This window comes from Camelina sativa, chromosome 12, assembly GCF_030686135.1.
Source record: "Camelina sativa cultivar CO46 ecotype springtype chromosome 12, ASM3068613v1".
NCBI classification, from domain to species: Eukaryota; Viridiplantae; Streptophyta; class Magnoliopsida; order Brassicales; family Brassicaceae; genus Camelina; species Camelina sativa.
This window is the reverse complement of record NC_141891.1, coordinates 18,008,845-18,030,035: the sequence shown is the minus strand read 5'-3', so window position 1 is coordinate 18,030,035 and position 21,191 is coordinate 18,008,845. Positions and strand designations below refer to the sequence as shown.

General features: G+C 35.7%; 1 protein-coding gene, 1 long non-coding RNA gene and 1 other non-coding gene across 5 annotated transcripts; 2 read left to right on the top strand and 1 right to left on the bottom strand.

The window, feature by feature from the left end:
• The first annotated feature begins 448 nt into the window (after positions 1 to 448).
• LOC104732101 (uncharacterized) lies at positions 449 to 3,024 on the top strand. 3 transcript variants are annotated; one of them, XR_015575234.1, is made up of 7 exons: positions 449 to 797; positions 892 to 1,162; positions 1,400 to 1,494; positions 1,772 to 1,876; positions 2,274 to 2,462; positions 2,545 to 2,689; positions 2,807 to 3,024. It is a non-coding gene; the product is annotated as an uncharacterized LOC104732101 (long non-coding RNA). The 3 variants fall into 3 exon arrangements; XR_002034477.2 differs by having other exon boundaries at positions 892 to 1,294; XR_015575233.1 differs by having other exon boundaries at positions 892 to 1,294; positions 2,545 to 2,697.
• Positions 3,025 to 15,803: 12,779 nt separating this feature from the next.
• On the top strand, positions 15,804 to 15,910 carry LOC147930679 (small nucleolar RNA R71). Its single transcript, XR_015576917.1, has one exon. It is a non-coding gene; the product is annotated as a small nucleolar RNA R71 (small nucleolar RNA).
• A 2,285-nt stretch (positions 15,911 to 18,195) lies between these two features.
• On the bottom strand, positions 18,196 to 21,191 carry LOC147930678 (uncharacterized). Its single transcript, XM_087477568.1, has 4 exons — positions 20,854 to 21,191; positions 19,629 to 20,754; positions 18,563 to 19,543; positions 18,196 to 18,498 (listed from the first exon to the last, which is right to left on the bottom strand). Exons 2-4 carry the CDS (start codon positions 20,745 to 20,747, stop codon positions 18,412 to 18,414), a joined length of 2,187 nt encoding a protein of 728 aa, XP_087333694.1. The 5' UTR covers positions 20,748 to 20,754; positions 20,854 to 21,191; the 3' UTR covers positions 18,196 to 18,411.

The following is a 21,191-nucleotide window of genomic DNA, read 5'->3' as shown; positions in this document are numbered from 1 at the left end:
AACATCAACGTATGAAGGGTTTACATAAGCAGTTAATTAGAAAATCTCTAATACAATAAATGTATTGGAAACAATATCAGTCAATGATAAGATTGGATCTTCAAAAGCAAGAAACAACATCTTCATAAAAAATAAAAAATAAATGCCACAATTATACACATATGAACGAAATGGTATAAACATATAGTGTATAAATAAAAGTGACGGTAAAGCCTGTATATGCCTAATTAAAACGAAATAATACAAAAGAGAAAACGAAAAAGACAAAAAAAACAAGAAAGTGCCAACTACACCACAACCCACGTGTTGTGTGGGGAAACACCTAGTAATATTAAAATCGCAGTAACGTTAGCTACTTTTATTCGTGAACAACGCTACTTGATGACAATGGAATGAGTAACTCTAGTTAGAATATTATGAATCCAAAACTCATTTACAAACAAAAAAAAGAAACAAACAAACATTTTTAAGATTCAAAATTACTTAAAATATTACATAAAAGTGGGTTTATTACTATAACAACACGTTATGATTTCCCAGTTACTCAAACAATATTGAAAAGTTTGATTATTAATTATAAACCAGAGTTGTTTGTTTTACTACAGATAATGCTATTTATATTTAAAATTGTCTTTGATTTTTAAGTGAAAGGGAACACAAAAATCTTGAAAGATGGATTTCTGATTTTTTTTGGTATTCTCTTAAATTTGGGTTAACAAAAAACATGAGATTGATTCCTTCTAATTTGATTCATCTTCTTCGACTAAAATCATGACAAAAGAAAGAAAATATCATAGGTGGATCACTGTTCATTTTCTCTCTCGAGAACAAAATTATAGATCTAGTTTTTATTTTGCGTGAGTTTCGTTCTTTTCTGGTTGATTGTTGCAGGAACTTAGAGAAAGATAGGTGTGGAAGTGGGCAAAGGCATCTCTCCTCTCCTAGCCGAAACAAGAAAAAAATTTAGCAAAAAAAAGAAAAAAAAAAGTCTCCTAGGCGAAGACTTGGGTTTGTTTGTGAATAAACCAAAACTTGTGGGTTGTTCTCTCCTTCTCTTCAACCTCCTCAGTCGCTGATATTCAACAGTGGGTGTGAAACAACAATAGAGCGAGATACAATGGCGATGAGCTTGATGAACAGAGCAATCTCAAGAACCGAAACCGTCGGTGTTTTCAGACTCTCTTCTTCAACCTCTCTCTCTCTCTCTCTCTCTTCCATTTTTTTAAAGTTTCTCCCTTTCTTCTCTCTCTCTCTCTCTCTCTCACTACGACAACTCCATTTGTGCTCCTCAAACGTGCGTTACGAACGAATCCAATTGTTAATTTGGGTTTGATTTGTTCACCTCCGTGTTTTGGTTAGTTAAAAGTTCTGAACTTGTTGTGAATTGTGGAATCTGCAGGGACAAATCAGCTTCTGCTCATTCTATGACTCCAGGGGAAACAATCGCTGTAAGCTCTGTTAATATCAAAGGTGCCATTGCCTTTGAAGTTGCAGGTATAAGGATTTGATTGAAATGGTTATTAAATACAGTTTTCTGAAGTTTTCACAACATCTATAACATTGACAAAAGAGTATATGGATTGTGGTTAAATTCTTAAATTCTGCATCTTGTTCTTCTCTAAATCAACACTTGCACTCAACATGAAACACATTTTTTCTGGTTAAATTCTTAAGTCTTGTAAAAATTTCTAAGGAAAATATATATATATATATATATATATATATATATATATATATGTATTATAACCTACTTCCCTTTTGGTAATGGCAGGTTTTTGTGACTCCATTGTCTCTACTTCCAAATATTGATTCGGAAACTCAAGCCGCAGCATCAGAATGGATCTCCAAAGCCTTTAGACTCTGATCAATGAAAAAGGTCATACTCGTAAATTACGTTACATGATTTGGCCAAAACTCTCCCAACAAATCTGATTACTGGATTCTGCATTTGTTTGTTCTTGTGGTCGTCTTGCCATTTAACCCTTTTGTTATTTATTTATCTGATCTCTGGTTGCTCTTTGTTGGCTTGTTTGTTTGTTTGTCAGTAGCTGTTTTACTTTTGTAATTGGGGAAAAAAGGTCGGTCTGCTTTTTCTCTATTTCGAATTCATACAATTTGTTATGTGTGTTAGATTTGTTGTCAAAAATCATCAGCAGGATAATTTTTTTGTGCCCGCGTGTAAAATTTGGAGGCTTATTTTACATAGTCCCTTTTCTGGGTTTAGGTTTGTATCAATTAATAACCCCTTTTCCATTACTTTTCTCTTGCTGCAGCTAGCTATGATGGATCTGAATCGCTCGCTCCGTCGACACCCCTAACTCTTCATCCTCTCTTCCCGACGATCTATGTCCCTCTCTATCGTCGATTTGGGACTCATATGGTTGAAGACAAGACAAGCTTCGAAGAAGACCAGCTCGCCTCCATTTCCACCAAAGATATCACCTGAGTTACTCGACAACGAGGTTCACTCCTAGAAAAGTTGTTTGTATGCGTTAAACACTTGATTTATGCCATCTAATATGCCTCTGTTTTACTTGCTCGCAGAATAATAATTGGAGGCCTCACTTTACTGAACCAATGAGCCTTGTAGCCATGTGCTCCAAATAAACTACTGCAGAATTTAAGCAAGAGGAGCACAAGAAGGCACCAAAATTCAAAAGAAAAACCTTTGAAAAAAGTTACTACTGAAGTTATGTAGTTTAGTACAACTTACTTCATTTGTCTCTCTCTCTCTATCTAACTTAGCGTAGTACTACTGAAGTTATGTAGTTTAGTACTGAAGTTAAATTTGTTTTCTCTGTTTTAGGTTGGAATGATGATGATGTTTTAGCAGCAGATGATGATGAGTCAGAAGACGAAAAGAAGGAGGACGGAGAAATGGTCGGAGAGGACGCCATTGTTAAGAGATGATGAAGAAGAGGATTGGTATGTGAGTGTGTATTTATAGGCGCGTAATTTGAATAATTGGGATAATGTTGTGACGTTTTTTTGACTTGTTAATGATACTATATATAGATTTCGTGATTTTTGCTTCTCAGTTTATATATATATCTGAAAATGACACAAATCAAAGAATAGTTTACTGTTGTGTCTTCTTACACTCGTTTGGTATCGTTCAGTCTTTGTCCCGATCCATCCACAGATTATTATTAGTCTGTAACGATCATCTTCTTCCTTTTTTTTTGGGAGAGTTACTATAATATTACTAGGAAAAAATAGAGTTGTAACAGAGGTGGAGAGACTGGCATTTGTTTGGTTGTAATTAATAGAATTTTAGGGTGAGTGTGAGGTTTTATGTAAAACTAGATCATTTAGGTAAAACTGAGAAAATTTCAGTATAACTTGAACTATGTACTTGGTGCAACTGTAATAGAGCTATTAAAATAAGTTTAAATATGGCTCATGTGAAAACAAATAAACAATAGATTTTTGGCAGCAGAATATTCATTTAAAATCATCATACATGTGATAAAATGAACCAAAGACAACAAGATATTAGTAAAAAATTATCTGGTATACACATAATTATACATAGTTGTCCAGTTGTACTCTCATATTCATAGTTGAACTTTTGCATTTTTCCGTATTTCCAGTTGGACTATAATATAAATTATTAATTAGCAGTTGGCCACAAGATTTATCACTATTAATTAGCATATACAAGTTTTCATAACACAATGTTCATAACAACTTGGGACTCACCTCTTTTGCTTCATTTGAGGTGATCACTTACTAAGTCTTCCTTATACTATAAAGAGTGTTTTATGTGAAAACGATAGTATATATTAGAAAGTGATAAATTCTTGTATTGTTGATTAAACAAGGTTATTTAATAGTTCAATATGTAAAGAAATTCTTATAAACCTTAATTATCATTTTCATATTTTAAATATAAATGCAAATCTAAATATATATTTAGTTGTACCTAGTTAAACTGAGTATTATATATTTATGTTATCTAAATATAACCCTCTATAGTTAAAATGTAATTTTGTGTGGTTATTATTCATTACCTCTCTCATAAATATAATAAATAAACAAACAATGACGAATTACATAGGTTGTTCTAACAACATCTCTTACTTTTTCTAGTATCATCTCTTACTTGTTCCATTTCTGGTGAACAACAACGACAATATTAGCTAGGATTGCAGAAGAAGATATGTTGAAGATGACTACAATTACAATAATATCGTTCATTAAAACAGATTTATGGACGTCCACTAAGCAAAAGAACGTTATGTACGTACACTACAAGAAAACATGTAGTTTGTGACCATATTTTGTGACCCTTTTTTTGGTCACTAAACTTTGAGACGCTATTGTGACTACCTTGCAACTATTATGCGACTAGATGGGATTCAGTGGCTAAAATGTTGGTAATTTACAACAGAATAAAATAGACGGTAAATAGTCTCATATTTGCGACTTATTAAACACTAAAAATTTACCAAAAAGTTTCAGTCGCAAAAAAGTCACAAATTAAGACTCGTTAGTGACTCATATTTTAATCTCAATAATCAAATAAATATATTTTCAGCAATTTTAATTGTCGTTCCAAAAGCGTCATAAAATCCCCACTTTTTTGTGACTAACTTTGGAATCATCTATATTTAACAAAATTGTCGCAATTGTGTCACAAAATAACATCGATTTTGCTACTATATTGTGACTATTTTGCTACTTTTTACCAACTCCTAAACATTTTAAATTGCAAATTCACATTATATAATGTTAATATGTTAAGTTACATGTTTCAACATTGGTTTGAACTAATACATACACAAAATCTCTATAAAACTCTTGCTTTTCAATGTTTTAAACAAAATATTTGTATTTTCCTTTACATGTACAAGTGTTACATGTAGTTTCAATGAAAAGTTGTTAGTATTGTATCTTATAAAACTAATTTATCAAAACATTGTTTTATCTTTTTAAACTTAGAGATTTACTTTACAGTTCAAACATGAGGGATTGTAAGTAGTTAATGTAAAATTTTTATCTCTTAAAGAATAAATTTTGATATATAAGTTTCTGACTCATAAAAGTATGTCACAAAAGAGTTACATTTTGTGACTATTTTGTTACTAGTTAATTTGGCTACTTATTTTGTGACTGTTTTACTACTAACTTTGGGAATACTTTGCTACTTATTTTGCCTACTATTACATTTGTGACTACTTTGCTACTTACTTATGACTATTTTACGACTACTTTACTACTAAATACCTTTGTTAGAACTAAATACACGTAGTCTTTTTAAAACTGTTTACATACAAAATCTCAAAATTTATTGAATCTAGTCATGTTAATCCTAAACTATAACTATAAATTTCTAAACCCAACAATTATTTATTAATATATATAATACATATATATATCAACACTTCAATCTTAAAAAAAAAATACAATCATTGAAAGCCTAAATCTAATTATTTTGAAATACACATTAATTTCTAAAAAGGATTAAATTATTATTATTAGATTATTTTGTGATAATTCTTGAATTTATATTCTTTCTTAGTTAAAATGAACTAATAATAATTAATGTCTATAAAAGAATATATGGATTTTATTTATTCCAAAGAATAAAACTTCTGATTGGCTAATACACAAAGACAGGGATTGCACTTTTGTTTATCATCTACCATTGATTAATTAGATCCAACGGACCAGATCTCCTCCTTCTATTTTTTTTCTTTTCTCTTCTTCTCCTCCTTATCTCGTTTCTTCAAGAATCAAGCTTATGCATTTTTAGAGTTCAGACACAAGAAACACAAATCAACTAAACCCATTCACCGTTAACCCTTCATCTATGCTAATCGATTCTCCTTCTCTCACTTTGTTCCCCATATCTCAAAGCTACATTACACCACGAAGCTTCCGCCTTCACCACCACCAGATCTCGGAGCTTCTGTCGCTCCACCCACCAGACCTCAAAGCTTCTGTCGTCATTGACCACATCATATATTGAAGCTTCCGTTCTCGTTCACACCAGCACATCTCGAAGCTTCCGTCATCCTCAACCTCCAGATCTCGAACTTCTCGCCAATAGATCTCGAATCCTCCACCATCACATCTCTATACTCCGCCTCGAGCGTACTCCTCTTTGCCGACACGTTCCCGATCTCCCTTATCTTTTCCTCCGCTGCCAGAAAAACGCGTCGCCGGCCAAGCTTATCACCGCCCAACCACAACATCGATACAACAAATATACACACATGTATATTTTTCAAATTAGTTATTTAATAAAGAAAAATTCATTTATGTGATTTATTAATTAAAATTAAAAATGGTGTAAGAAAAGAAAAACATTTAAAAAAAACAAAATAAATAATTTTTGTTTTTGTTTTTTGCTAAATAACTTTGGAACGTTACAAAATAGTGGCTAATTATTCGGTCACAAAATAGTGGCTAAGTTTTATGTCATAATTTAGTCTCTAAATATGACTACAATACTCGGTGTTAATGTAGTCCTAATGGACGACACTTTATTAGTCTTACTAAACAGTCGCAAATTAGCGACTATTTTGCCACTCTATAAATTTGCGACCAAATTTTAACGACCATGTAAAATAGTCACTAATTAATCTCAAACAGTGATTTGTAACGGTTTTGTGACGCTTTTGATGGTCACAAGTTTTTTTGTAGTGGTACACTAATCTCAAGAACGTTATGTACATATGCGTTCATATGTATGTACACGTTTATATGTACGTACACGTTCGATTTTAGGTTTAATGAACCCGAAATTACCAGAATATCCTTGTCTTCTACCTATAACATACGACTGAAAATCCTAATTTCCCTGCCTCACTTTATTTTTTCACGACTTATGTCTATTTTTTTGGTTTCACTTGTGGGGTTTTTACTCAACTATTATAGATTTTCATTTCAACATTTGATTACTAAATTAAAAATTTATAAAAAGTGAGTTATATAGATCCCCCAATAAGTCTATCACAACGCTATGCTGTCTTTACCAACTCAAACAAATTCATATTATTCTGGTAAGACTTTACAACTGTCAAAAATGCCTACAAAATCTACCACAGACTAGAAGTCTACCAATACACTACGAAACTATTTCAAAAAAAGACAAAGTATACCAAAAATATCTGTAACGGGCGAAGGCTGTCGCATAAATCTGTCGCAACAGGCCATTAGCCTACCATAAATATCTTTCCACCATTTTACGTCTATCGATATACCCACTAAAAACATAAGTCTATCATCAAGGGCAATTCCTCTACCAACTTAATCTAACGAAATCATATATCTATCAATTTGATATACGTTAACCGATAAATGTACCAACACTACAACTAAGTGTACCAATAATATCTGACGTACACCTTCAATCAGTCACCTAACTATACAAACTATAACTACCGACTTGATGTACCAAATAAATGTACCGTCAAAGAATCGGTAGACTTTCTCCCAGTTCCCAATGTTTTTTTTCCACTAATGGTATTAGCCGTAATTACGTTTTTTCCCAGTACTAGTTTCAAGGGTACAAAATTTAGTCTAATAATTACCAACAATTGTGTGCTACTTTTGTAATAAGAAACCTTTTATGTAATATTAGAGTAACTCTCTCTTGTTTTTTAATGCTTTAATTTTTGCATTAGAATTCAAACTTTAGAAAGAAAAAAAAAACATAAAATAATAAACTCATATCTAAAATCCATCTACCATTCTTCACCAAAAAAAAAGAAATTCATATACCAATAAGACACCTTACCCATCCCTCCTCCAAGTTGTTCTTTAAAGTTGAAAGTTACTTTTTAACTTAGAAAAAGGGGAAAAAAGCATCTACCAGTATGATTCTAGCAGATTGTAATTGTTGTCATTTGGTATAAGAGTAGTTACTGAGGTGAGGGCAAGATTAGGATTATTATTCATTGTTTTGGTAAAACGATGGGGTCACTAGGGCTTAATTTGGGCTTTTGGTAAAGAGTACTTGAAGTTTAACCAAGTCTCTCTGGTTAAGTTTATATGATAAAAAAGTAGTTTTGCATATTCTATTCTTTGCGATGAAAAAAAAAAGAAAGTAGTTTTGCATATTCTATTCTTTTTGTATTGTCATACACTGACCACGCCATGGCTTCGACTGTTGGGCAATGTAGTATCCACCGTTCGAACATTTCGTTAATCATCAAACGCCAAAGGGTGTGGTTGGTTTTTGTCCATTCAAAGATTTCAAAGATTCATCTTCTTTTTTTAAAGGATATTTACTATAATGCATTGGCAAATCTGATTGGCCCTGAATCAAGTCTTATCCTAAGCTATGCTATAGAATCTAATAAACTTCGATTAACCGGAGAAACGAGAGACACGACGGAAGAGAGACGAAGCTCGAAGAAGAAGAGAGAAACGTGATTCTTCTTATTAATCCAAAGATAAAAGTTTGTTACAAAAGCTTAACCTGAATTAACAAACTAATTAGTCTTTATAGTTAGACTAATCAGGTCAGCTATATAACCAAAGATAACCCAGTTAAGCCAATGTTTAATGACCGGTCATACTCTAATACGCCCCCCTCAAATCTTTATCTCCGAAGTGTCTGGTTTGGGAGATAAAGATTTGACAAAGACATTTTCTGCAGCAGATGATGAAACGGTCTTGGGTGAAGAGGCTTGGTAAGGATATCTGCATGTTGTTCTTCAGTTGGTACATGGAGAGCTTGAAGTGTACCTTTCTTGAGTTGATCCCGTACGGTGTGACAATCAATTTCGATATGTTTAGTCCGCTCGTGGAAGACAGGATTTATGGCGATGTGTAAGGATGATTTATTATCACAAAACAGCTTGGCAGGTGCAGCTTCTCGAATGTGTAAGTACTTGAGTAGCTGTTGTAGCCAGATGATCTCACAGGTTGCTTGTGCCATACTTCTATACTCTGATTCAGTGCTACTTCGACTGGAAACTGCCTGCTTTTTAGATTTCCAGCAAATGAGTGAAGAGCCAAGGTAAATACAATAACTTGTGACTGTACACCTTGTCTCCTTACAAGTAGCCCAATCTGCATCAGAGAATCCATTCAAGTAGAGATCTGAAGTGACAGGATACATCAAACCTTGTCATGGATTCATCTTGAGATAACGGAGAACCTTGTGTGCAGCTTGAAGATGAAAATCAGTGGGAGCTGATATAAACTGGCTCAGCTGATGAACAGCAAATGTAATATCTGGCCTGGTGATAGTGAGATATAGAAGTCTACCAATAAGCTCTCTGTAAGACGTAGGAGAAGATAACAGTGTGCCCATATCTTTGGTAAGACGTTTGGATCCGTCGGAATATAGCTCGGTTTATAGCCTAAGAGACCTGCATCTTCAAGCAGATTCTGAGCATATTTGCGTTGACAGACTGAGATGCCCTCCGATGATCGCGAAATCTCTAATCTTAGGAAAAAGCAAGCTGGTCCAAGATCCTTTATCTTAAATTCGGATTGCAAAAGTGTCTTCAAATCGTGGACAACAGCATCATCATTACTTGCGATCCTAATGTCATCAACATAAACGAGCACAACAGCAATGGAACAAATTCCTGATGGACGCATAAAGACTTTAACGTAAAGGGTATTATCAGCAGGAGACTGAACGTAATTTCCCAAGAAAACGGTAGACAGACGTTTATACCACTGTCGTGAGGCTTGTTTCAAATCATATACGGACTTGAGTAAACGACATACCGGATTTGGAGGTAAAACTACACCCGGTGGAGGTGTATATCCTTGAGGAAGACTCATGTATATCTCTTCATCCAAGTCACCATGGAGAAAAGCATTGGAGACATCCATTTGAGTCAAGCTCCAACCTTTCACAGAAGCAAGTCCAAGAAGTAACTTAACACTGGTTAGTTTTGTGACAGGTGAAAATGTCTCGAGATAGTCAACCTCCTCCTGTTGTGTGTAACCCTGCGCAACCAGTCGTGCTTTATACCTTCAACAGAACCGTCGGAGTTATACTTGATAGTAAAAACCCATTTGCAGCCAATCGCGTGTTTCCCTGCAGGTAGAGACTCAACAGCAAAAGTCTTATTAAGTTCAAGAGCAAAGAGCTCATCATTTGCTGCTTTAGTCCACTTCTCCGATTTCATGGCTTGATATAAAGTTTTTGGTTCTGTTTCGGCACTATAAGAAAAAATATAAGATTGAAACAAAGGTGTATATCGATCAAGGGTACAAACAGAAGAAAGGGGATATGGTGTAGTCTTTTTAGGTGATGGAGGAAGAGATTTAATGAGAGGAGGAGGTGGTGGTGGCTGTTTAGGTGTAGAAGGTGGTATCTCTGTGGGTGGTAAAGTGGAGATGGAAGGAACAAGAGAGCAATGATACTCAGCCAGATAACTAGGAGCTTTAGACTGTCACTTTGGTCTAATGTTAGATACAGAGGTATGATCCGTAGCAGACGTAGATACAGTACCAGCCGGAATGGTACCATGATCATGCTCTAATGATGGTGCAGACGGTACAGTAGGAATTAACGAATCTTCATCAATGAGAGGCATGCTTTCAACAAAATGCAATAGAACAGGAAGAGGCAAATTGGAATTGGGAAACATATCAACTGCAGATGATAGTAATGAACTAGTCTTAAAAGGGAAAACATCCTCTTGAAACACAACATTTCTAGATATAGATAGCATTAGACTCTAAATCCATGACTTTATATCCATTATAACCCACTGGATACCCTAGAAAAACAGATGGTTTAGCTCTAGGAGAGAACTTATGACGGTCATGAGTATTAGTCGAGACATAACACAAGCAACCAAAACTTTTGAGTAAACTATAATCGGGTAATTTGGCAAGCAACAATTCATATGGTGATTTGTGAGCTAAGACAGGAGAAGGCATGCAATTGATTAGAAATAATGCAGTCAATACACAATCACTCCAATATTGCAGAGGAATATTTGATTGAAAAAGTAAAGATCAGGCCACATTCAAAAGATGTTGATGCTTGCGTTCAACAACAGAATTTTGTTGTGGTGTATAAGCACATGAAAAATAATGAACCATCCCTTGTTCCTTGATAATATCAGTGAAAGCTAATTCTGATGCATTATCAGATCGTATGGCTTTAACAGTGCTATCATATTGCGTTTTAACATGTTTAAGAAAGATAGAAAAAACTGTATGAACTTCTTTTTTATTTCTTAAGAGATAAATCCATGTAGTACGAGTATAATCATCAACCAAAGTAAGGAAATAACGAAACCCTTCTACAGACTCGACACTAAAAGGACCCCATATATCAAGATGGACTAAATCAAAAGGCTTATCTGCTAAATTGCCATGAGAAATGATATGCTCAAATTTACCCTAGAGCTACTCTCTCAAATTAAGAGATCAATGCAGTACTTAGGGGTCGAATTCCACAAGGACTCAAGACTACACAATAAATTATAGAGTTTTATAATTAAGCTAAACAGATTAAATTGAATTAAAATAAAAGCAATGAAAAATATTAAATAAAAGCTGTTGTAAATTCAGAAGATCAAAAAGCTAGGCCTAGGGAATTTCTCAGGAAATTATGAAATATTAAATCAATCAATTAAGAACAGATCTAGAACTCTAAACACTTTTGTAAATTAAATCAGTTCTCACTGCAAATAATATCTAAATTTAAAACCAGAAAATCCAAATCTCTTTGTAAAATTCTAGGTAATAAATCAGCAATAAAAACAGATCTAGAACTCTAAACACTTTTGTAAATTAAATCAGTTCTCACTGCAAATAATATCTAAATTTAAAACCAGAAAATCCAAATCTCTTTGTAAAATTCTAGGTAATAAATCAGCAATAAAAACAGGTTTAGATTGTTCACAAAATTATTAAATCAAATCTCTTTGCAAGAAATAATTTTGCTCATCAAAAGGTTTTATCAGGAAAATCAATTATATTCTCATATCAATTTATTTTCCTAGAGTATTAATTCTAGATGGCCAATCAAGGATTAATATGAAGAACAACCTAAGATGAAGATCTAGATAGATAATGAATCCTAAATAATCAGATCTAATAATTCATAAAATCCCTGTGAAAAACCCTAAACCTAACAAGCAAACTACTCAGACATAATCAATGAAGAACAAGACATGATTCTGAATAATAAGCAATAGAGATTAAAAGAGTAAGAAAGGAGTTTTAAGAATTCTTCTCTCAAAGCAGTTCAGATCTCTCTCTCCAATAGCTCTCAAAAATCTCTCAGGGTTGCAGAAAAATAAAACTTGCTAGAATAAAAATTTTTGGGTTTGGAAAACCTAAAAACACTATTTATATGTCCTAAAACACGTCAGGGACTTGTTTTGCAATTATGGAAAACTTTGGGGCAGATTTGTAAAACTTCTAAATTTGGCTCTTTTCTCGTTGGCAACAAGGGTGTCGATCGATGCTCTCTAGTGTCGATCGATGCCCTCTCTCATATTCGACTCCAAGCTGATTTCCTCCAGATTATTGCTCCAAAATGATCCAAACTGCTCCACTTTGCTCCTTTCATGCTAAAAACCTGTAAAGACTCAAAAACAATCTAGAAACAAATGAAAAGACACTAAAAGACTCCTTATATCATGGTTAAAAACCACAAAAACCATGATATATCAACTCCCCCAGACTTAGCCTTTGCTTGCCCTCAAGCAAAACATAAACTTAGACCTGTGAAAGAAGTTTGAAAACAGGGAACTCACTCAATTGCATGATGATTCTTATTTGCACTCTTCATTTACCTGACTCAAGAACTTACTTCTTATACTTAACCATGATAAGCATCAACATTCCTTACTCAAATCCCACAATTCTCTAGAATCTTTGAAATCTCCATTGTCATCTCATTACATAAATTAATGCAAGTACATGTGAGTTCTTACCTTGGGTGTATCGAACAGTGGCATATAGATTCTCTTCAGGCCAAGACATTCTTCTTACATCTCCTTTCCTCTCCCTTTTCTCACTTCCATTATTTTTTCTTCTTTTTTTTTTTTTTTTCAAAGGTGTAAGCGAATACCGGGGTCATCGGTAATTTACCTACCCCTCGCTTCCAAGCTTTGTGTGATCATTTGACTCAAGAGTAGAATAATGAGGTCACTGGTAATTTACCTACCTCTCTAAACTGATCAAAATCATCTCATCTTTTATTCTTTATATATATATTTTTTTTAAAGCACTGAAGGGAAGAGAGAGGGGAGACATACTTTGAAAAATTGCACTGTCTTGTATGGCCTGAAGAAGAAGTCTAGTCCACTGATTTCCAACCCCAAAGTAAGAGATTAAGTCCGGTTAAAATCCTGATAAAGGTTGAGACAACGTTAGATCAATCAGATATCCATTGAGTAAGGGCTTTCAGTATTGTTGATAAGGCTCATAGTCTTTCTAAGCTTCAGTTCTGAGATCAAGCATAAACAAATAATCATTAGAGTGTTAGCCAAATAAGAGAAATCATTAGTCAAGATCATAATTCCCAAAGACAAAAAGAAAAATTTTGAAAAATTTGACTCAAACTTTATGGTTTTGACTGACACAACTGAAACTCAAAAACAGAAAACATAGTTAGTAACTAACCTCCCCCAGACTTAAACAACACTGTCCCCAATGTTATCAAGTAAGAGGAAAGCAAAAATAGAAATAAAATAAACAAAAATCAAAATCAAAAGAAAAAGAAAACCCTACCAGTGGGTTGCCTCCCACTAAGCGCTTGTTTTCAGTCATTAGCTTGACTGTATTGGAGCTCAGGCATCCGGAGGAGCAAAACATGGCATTGAAGTCCTCTTCATCCAAGGTGGTGTATAAGCTTTAGGTGCATGAGGCTTGCCAAGGATGTTAGGAACAGGACCAGGGCGGGACTTAGGTATGGGAGGGTATCTTTTCTGTCCTGCAAAATCATCAACAGAAGAAACAAGCGCTCTACGATAATCTCGTGGCTTGGTTAACTGCAAAACAGTTTTTATCTCTTTGAAATTCTTGTTGATGATAGGAGGAAGTTTAGGAGAAGAAGATGCATACCTTGGCCTTACCTGAGGGCTCTGGAGTGTGGATTGATGACTCTTCTGTTTGGGAATAGGTTTCTGACTTGGAGCATCAGTTTTGGAAAAGCTTTGTCGCAGACGTGGAGGGATGTCGATCGATACTCTCTTGGTGGCATCGATCGACACTGAGCCTGATGCTCGTGTTGCAGAAACTTTTTCAACAGAAAAAGTCTGTCCATCAATAGTAGGAGCCCTCCTCAGCTTATCCATCTCAAAATTCAAACTCAAACCATCCACATTCAGTGCTATGTGTCCCTTCTGCACATCATGATGGCACCAGCTGTAGCCAAGAAAGATCTTCCTAAGATGAGAGGATCTTTAGGCTCTTGATCATACTTCAGCACCACAAAGTCAGTAGGAATCATGAAGTTGCCAACCTTAACTGGAATATCCTCTAAAACACCTTCAGGAGTTCTTCGGGAGCGATCAGCTAGGATTAGAGAAATCTGAGTTGGCTTGAATTTTGTCATCCGAAGTCTCACAGCAACAGAATGTGGCATCAAGTTGATGCTAGAGCCAAGGTCACAAAGTGAGTGAGAAAACCTTCCTGCTGAGATTGAGCAATCAAGTACAAAGCTTCCAGGATCTGGTAACTTCTTAGCAGTCCTACATTGAATGATTGCACTCACTTCCTTAGAGACAACTACCTCCTGCTTTCTCTCCTTCTTCCTCTGAACAGGCTGGTTCAACAGAATTGCACTAACATCCTTAGTTAGCAATGCTCCTTCTTCAGGGCTCAAACCATTGGATACCATTCTCTTGACATAGCGCTTAAGTGGTGGTGAAAGCTTCACTGCATCAATTAAAGGCATCTCAATCATCACCTTATCCATCATAGTCTTGCATCTAGCTTCCTCAAGCTCCTGCTTAGACCTTCTTGGCTTGGGAAAAGGAACCTTAAGCCTGTAGACCCTTTCAGCAGCTGGAACCTGAGATTTTGCAGTTTCTGGGTTCGTCTGAGAGGAGTGTCGACCGACACCCAGGTGGTGTCGATCGACACCATCATCTGAAACCGAGAGATTGGTCGATTTCTCTTCTTTTTCTGCAGAAGCAATTTCACCATCATCTTCATCTCTCACTGATATGGCATTGCAAGCATGTCTGGGGTTTGACTCAGTTCTTGCTGGAAGATAATTCTCTTGCCTTTTGACAGACCCAGCAGTCTGTGCAACTTGAATCCCTAGCTTCTTAACATGAACATTCAATGCATCAATCTTCCCATTCAGCTCAGTGTAGACATTGTCAATCTTCCCATTGAGTGTCACTGTCAAATTCTCTTGACCTTGTAGAAGCTGCTCAAGCATGGCCTCCATTCTACTCTCAGAAGAAGTCTTAGGAGGTGGAGACTGATAAGATGAGTTCCCATATGTCCTTGTATAGCCATTGTTCTGTTGTTGCTGATTTCCAAACCGCTGTCCCTGATTCCCATACACATAGTTCACATCCTCCTCTTGGTGTCCTTGATCAGGTTTTGGCTCATATGTCTCAACCTCAGCAGCAAAATGAACAGATTTCTTACCCATAAGGAGATTATGCACTGAATCCAGCTTAGCATTAACAGAAGCTAACTGGTTTGAATCAAATCCTCCATGCAATCTCTTCCTTTCAGCATCTGCTCCCTTAGTGCTATTGCTAGAAGCCAAATTCTCAATCAACAATTCAGCATCTTCTGGCATTCTTGTCTTGAAGTTTCCATGACTTGCAGCATCCAAAGCTAACTGATACTTCCAGTCACACCCTCTAAAGAAGATACTCAACAGTTGTACCTTTGAAAAACCATGGTGTGGACAATCCCCCTGATAAGCTTTGAATCTCACCCAAGCTTCCTTGAAAGCTTCATCTGGTCTTTGCTTGAAAGTGGATAGCTTGACTCTCAGCTCATCTGACATAGCATCATCATAGAAATGGTTGAGGAAAGCCACTTAGACTTGTTGCCAAGATGTCAAAGATCCAGCTGGCAACTGCTTCAACCACTGAGATGCCTCTCCTGCAAGTGAGTATGGAAAGAGCTTGCAGAATATGAAGTCCTCAGTCACTCCATTAGCCTTGATACTGGTCACAAGATCCTCAAAATGCTCAATATGGTCCAGAGGCTTCTCATGGGGCAGAGCAGAGAAAGGTTTCTGTCCAACCAGTTGAAAGTAAGCAGGCTTCAGCTCAAAGTCATTCCTCTGGAATGGTGGAGGAACAATTGCAGACCGGTTCTCATACATAAGATCAGCCCGGTTGTAGTCAGCAATGGTCCTGATCAAGTCCCGGTTCTGCTCCTGTCGTTGAACTGGGTTCTGTACATGGTTGGCAGCTCCACGTCCGTCTGCAGGAAGGGGGTGTCGATCGATACCCTCTTGTTGGTGTCGATCGACACCGTCGACACCATCAGCTGGTTCGTCGACAACAGCAATTTCAGCAATCACATTGCCCTCAACATCAATCTTTTGGCCCTGCTCATTGTGCAAGTGGCCCTCTTGATCCCTCAAAGCACCATCCTCATCTTGCATCAGAATGATAGTATTAACCATCTTTAGAGATTTGGCTGCCTTTCTGTTCTCACGCTCAAGTTTTCCTAACTCTTGGTTTGACAAATTCACAGTAGGACCAGACTTGTTGCTCCTTGTGTGAGGTCTAGGAGGCATGCACCTGAAACACCAAAGAGAAGAAAAACAAAAACGTGTAAGTAGAAAATAAAAAGAAAAATTTAGACAAAATCTAAAACTCAAATCTAATGGTAGATCAAAAGAGTCCCCGGCAACGGCGCCAAAATTTGATATGCTCAAATTTACCCTAGAGCTACTCTCTCAAATTAAGAGATCAATGCAGTACTTAGGGGTCGAATTCCACAAGGACTCAAGACTACACAATAAATTATAGAGTTTTATAATTAAGCTAAACAGATTAAATTGAATTAAAATAAAAGCAATGCAAAATATTAAATAAAAGCTGTTGTAAATTCAGAAGATCAAAAAGCTAGGCCTAGGGAATTTCTCAGGAAATTATGAAATATTAAATCAATCAATAAATTAGGATTCAAACAATTAAGAACAGATCTAGAACTCTAAACACTTTTGTAAATTAAATCAGTTCTCACTGCAAATAATATCTAAATTTAAAACCAGAAAATCCAAATCTCTTTGTAAAATTCTAGGTAATAAATCAGCAATAAAAACAGGTTTAGATTGTTCACAAAATTATTAAATCAAATCTCTTTGCAAGAAATAATTTTGCTCATTAAAAGGTTTTATCGGGAAAATCAATTATATTCTCATATCAATTTATTTTCCTAGAGTATTAATTCTAGATGGCCAATCAAGGATTAATATGAAGAACAACCTAAGATGAAGATCTAGATAGATAATGAATCCTAAATAATCAGATCTAATAATTCATAAAATCCCTGTGAAAAACCCTAAACCTAACAAGCAAACTACTCAGACATAATCAATGAAGAACAAGACATGATTCTGAATAATAAGCAATAGAGATTAAAAGAGTAAGAAAGGAGTTTTAAGAATTCTTCTCTCAAAGCAGTTCAGATCTCTCTCTCCAATAGCTCTCAAAAATCTCTCAGGGTTGCAGAAAAATAAAACTTGCTAGAATAAAACTTTTTGGGTTTGGAAAACCTAAAAACACTATTTATATGTCCTAAAACACGTCAGGGACTTGTTTTGCAATTATTGAAAACTTTGGGGCAGATTTGTAAAACTTCCAAATTTGGCTCTTTTCTCGTTGGCAACAAGGGTGTCGATCGATGCTCTCTTGTGTCGATCGATGCCCTCTCTCATATTCGACTCCAAACTGATTTCCTCCAGATTATTGCTCCAAAATGATCCAAACTGCTCCACTTTGCTCCTTTCATGCTAAAAACCTGTAAAGACTCAAAAACAATCTAGAAACAAATGAAAAGAGGGTTGACTCTGGTATACTACCCAAACTATACTACTTCTTCGATAAACATCATAGACTCTTTGCCTCTTTTCTGAACACCATAAACTATATTTTTCTCCATTAAACATCACAAACTATACATTCTCTTCTAATTACAACATAACGACTCTAAATTGTGATTAGATTTAGTAAACCGATAATTACGTTTTGAAAACCACGTTTACATTGAGTGAACCAAAAAAAACAGAGCCCACGATCAGTCTCCTTCTTCTTCATATCAAAGTCCCAAAATCTTAGGGTTTATACTTCCATTAAAAATTTTAAACGCTAACAAGTTTTCTGAATTTACTTTTCAGTATTAAAGTAATCTAATGTTAAGATGTATAAACGATGGTTTCAAAAAAACAAAAGCTATCACCAAAATAACAAAACTCCAAAAGGTATCATTCATGTTTGCAAAACTAAGCTAAAGGAAACGTTCATAGCTACGTTAAAAATTTTACTCATAAACCACCATGTCGGTGCTTGTTTGCGATGGTTGCGTGAGAGAGATTGTATCAGGTACTTGAGATGATGATGACTCGACCTAAAAAATAAATACAAACAATTATCAAACGCACCAGAAAAATAACAAAAAAAAAGGATCATACCTCAGTAGTTCTTTGTCTCTTTGTCTTTTCTTTTGGATATTTTTTACACCCAGCTGCATTATGACCAGTTTCACCACAAGACGAACAACGTATAATGCGTCCCTTCCTTCCAAGTGTTTCTTTTATTGTTTTCTTCTTCGGTGACTCTTGTTTTCCTTTAATCCTTTGATATATCTTCTGTCTATTTGTTTTTTTCTTCCCGGGTAGTATAGGCTCAGGTGGTGCTGTTACCAAGCGATACATAGATGTCATCCAGAATCTTGGCCCTCTCATTGGATGTATGGACTGCTCGTAATTGTCTCGCCACAAATCAGTGCTGAAAAATCCTGATACATAATCTTCAACATTCATATCATAATCAATCATTGCTCCATAAGCATGCTCACATGGAATCCCACTGATTTGCCATTTACCACATGTACATGTTCTTCTTTTCATGTTCACCGAATTCTTATTCCCATAAAGCATAACCTCGTAAACTCCATGAGTTGCGGGAGTTGTTTCACACTTGTTTGCATCTTTCTTCTGCTCTGCGAGAATCTTAGCAACATACTCTGTAAATCTTCCTTCGTGATTCTTGGATTTGTTATGCCTCTTCACCATTCGATGCATAGCTTGCCTCCTAATTGTCTCCAACATTGGAATCATTGCCTTAGCCCTCGCTTTTGTAATTGATGCATTGAATGATTCTGTGGCGTTGTTATCAACATCCTCACAGTTGCTTCCAAGTTTAAAGAAAGCTCTTGACCACATCTCGGGTTTCTTTTTCATCACTGAATTGTAGACATCGACATTATACTCTTTCACTTTGTTGAGATTCTCTTTAAACTCAGTCTTGTTGTAGCTCCAAGCTAGTTGCCATATTAATGGTTTGATCATATCTTTTTGTGGATGCTTCTTCTTCAAGTTCTCGATGATGTGCTTCACACAAAATCTGTGTTCAGCTTTAGGCAATTCCGTTTGCACTGAACTGATGAGTCCCTAAAAAAAAAAATTACAACACATAGGCAGTTACGTTAGAAAGAAAGGACAAAACAGAGAGAGAAGTCAAATTTTTGATATGTACCTTTGATTTATCAGAGATCAAAACAAATCCTTCACCATCTTTGAGTTTTAAATCAGCCTTGAGTAGCTGGAGGAACCATAACCAGTTATCCCCAGTTTCAGATTGTACCACAGCCCAAGCAAGTGGATAAATCTGATTGTTTGCATCATGACCAATTGCAGCCAACAACACTCCTTTCACTGCAGTCTTTAAGAATGTACCATCAAGCCCGATAATTGGTCGACAAGAACCTCTCCAAAGTGTGCGTGTTCTTTCAAAACACACATAAAAGCGGTTGAAAACATCTTCATTGATAGAGTTAGGTATAGTTTCAACAATGGCAGTTGATCCAGGATTTGTATACATAATCTCTTTGGCATAGCCACGAATGTGAGCAAACTGTTCTTCATACTCCTTCTCAATCAACTTTAAAGCTAGCAGCCTTGCACTCTGACATTGACCCCTAGAACTCACCAACTTCCATTGATCTTTAATGTGATTTTGAATTTCTAGAGGCATGAATTTAGGATTTACTCTTAGCTTGTCCATGAAAAGCCTTGCAATAACTGGACTTCTAAGTAGCCTGCATCTCCCATTAGCAGTACAACTGTGCTTTCGGTATGTCGATTTCACCACCCACATTTTTCTGGGCTCATCATAAGAGCAATACACCCTCCACTTACAGTTGCCAACAATGCCACACTTGAATTCAAGCCTTGTCTTCTCCCATCTTCCTTGAACCACATTATTCCCTGAGTTTAAAGCATACTCAATTACAGCCTCTTTGAACTCAACACCATTGAAGAATAATTGACCAATATATAATTTATCAACTCTGTTCTTTCGGATTCTTCTATCTCTTAAAACAATGGGATCTTCCTCTTCATCTGAACTATCTGGAATTTCATTTCGACCAACAGGCAATTCATCAACAAAATTTTCTACTGAATCTTCTACTTCAAACTCAAACCGATCTACTCCATCTTCATCATCTTCAGCTTCATCGTCGTTTTTCTTTTTCTTACCCTCTCTTTTGTTTTTTTCTAATTTGCAGTCATCTTCGTTTTCCATAATATGATTGTTATCAATATTTTCCATTTCCGTGTCGTGTTGCATCGCATCCATGTCTTCTTCGTTCATCGGATAACTGAAAAAGTAACAGCCCTAAGTTTTTGACAAAAAGTAAAAAATCTAAGCTAACAAGAGAGAAAGAGAGAGAAGCTATGAAAGGAGAGAGAGACCATACCAGGAAAATCGGGAGAAAGAGAAGTGAGTAGTTGCTGTGATAAATTGAGAGAAAGAGTGAACCCTAAGAATTTGGGACTTTGATATGGAGAAGAAAAAAACTGATCGTGGGCTCTGTTTTTTGGTTCACTCAATGTAAACGTGGTTTTCAAAACGTGATTATCGGTTTACTAAATCTAATCACAATTTAGAGTCGTTATGTTGTAATTAGAAGAGAATGTATAGTTTGTGATGTTTAATGGAGAAAAATATAGTTTATGGTGTTCAGAAAAGGGGCAAAGAGTCTATGATGTTTATCGAAGAAGTAGTATAGTTTGGGTAGTATACCAGAGTCAACCC

Bases quoted from the DNA above. Each gene is read 5' to 3' on its own strand.
- LOC147930678 (XM_087477568.1), bottom strand. From the start codon at position 20,747: ATGAACGAAGAAGACATGGATGCGATGCAACACGACACGGAAATGGAA. The intron at 19,544-19,628 runs GTACATATCAAA...TTTTTTTTTTAG, and splicing joins TGATCTCTGATAAATCAAAG to GGACTCATCAGTTCAGTGCA. The intron at 18,499-18,562 runs GTATGATCCTTT...TTTATTTTTTAG, and splicing joins AGAGACAAAGAACTACTGAG to GTCGAGTCATCATCATCTCA.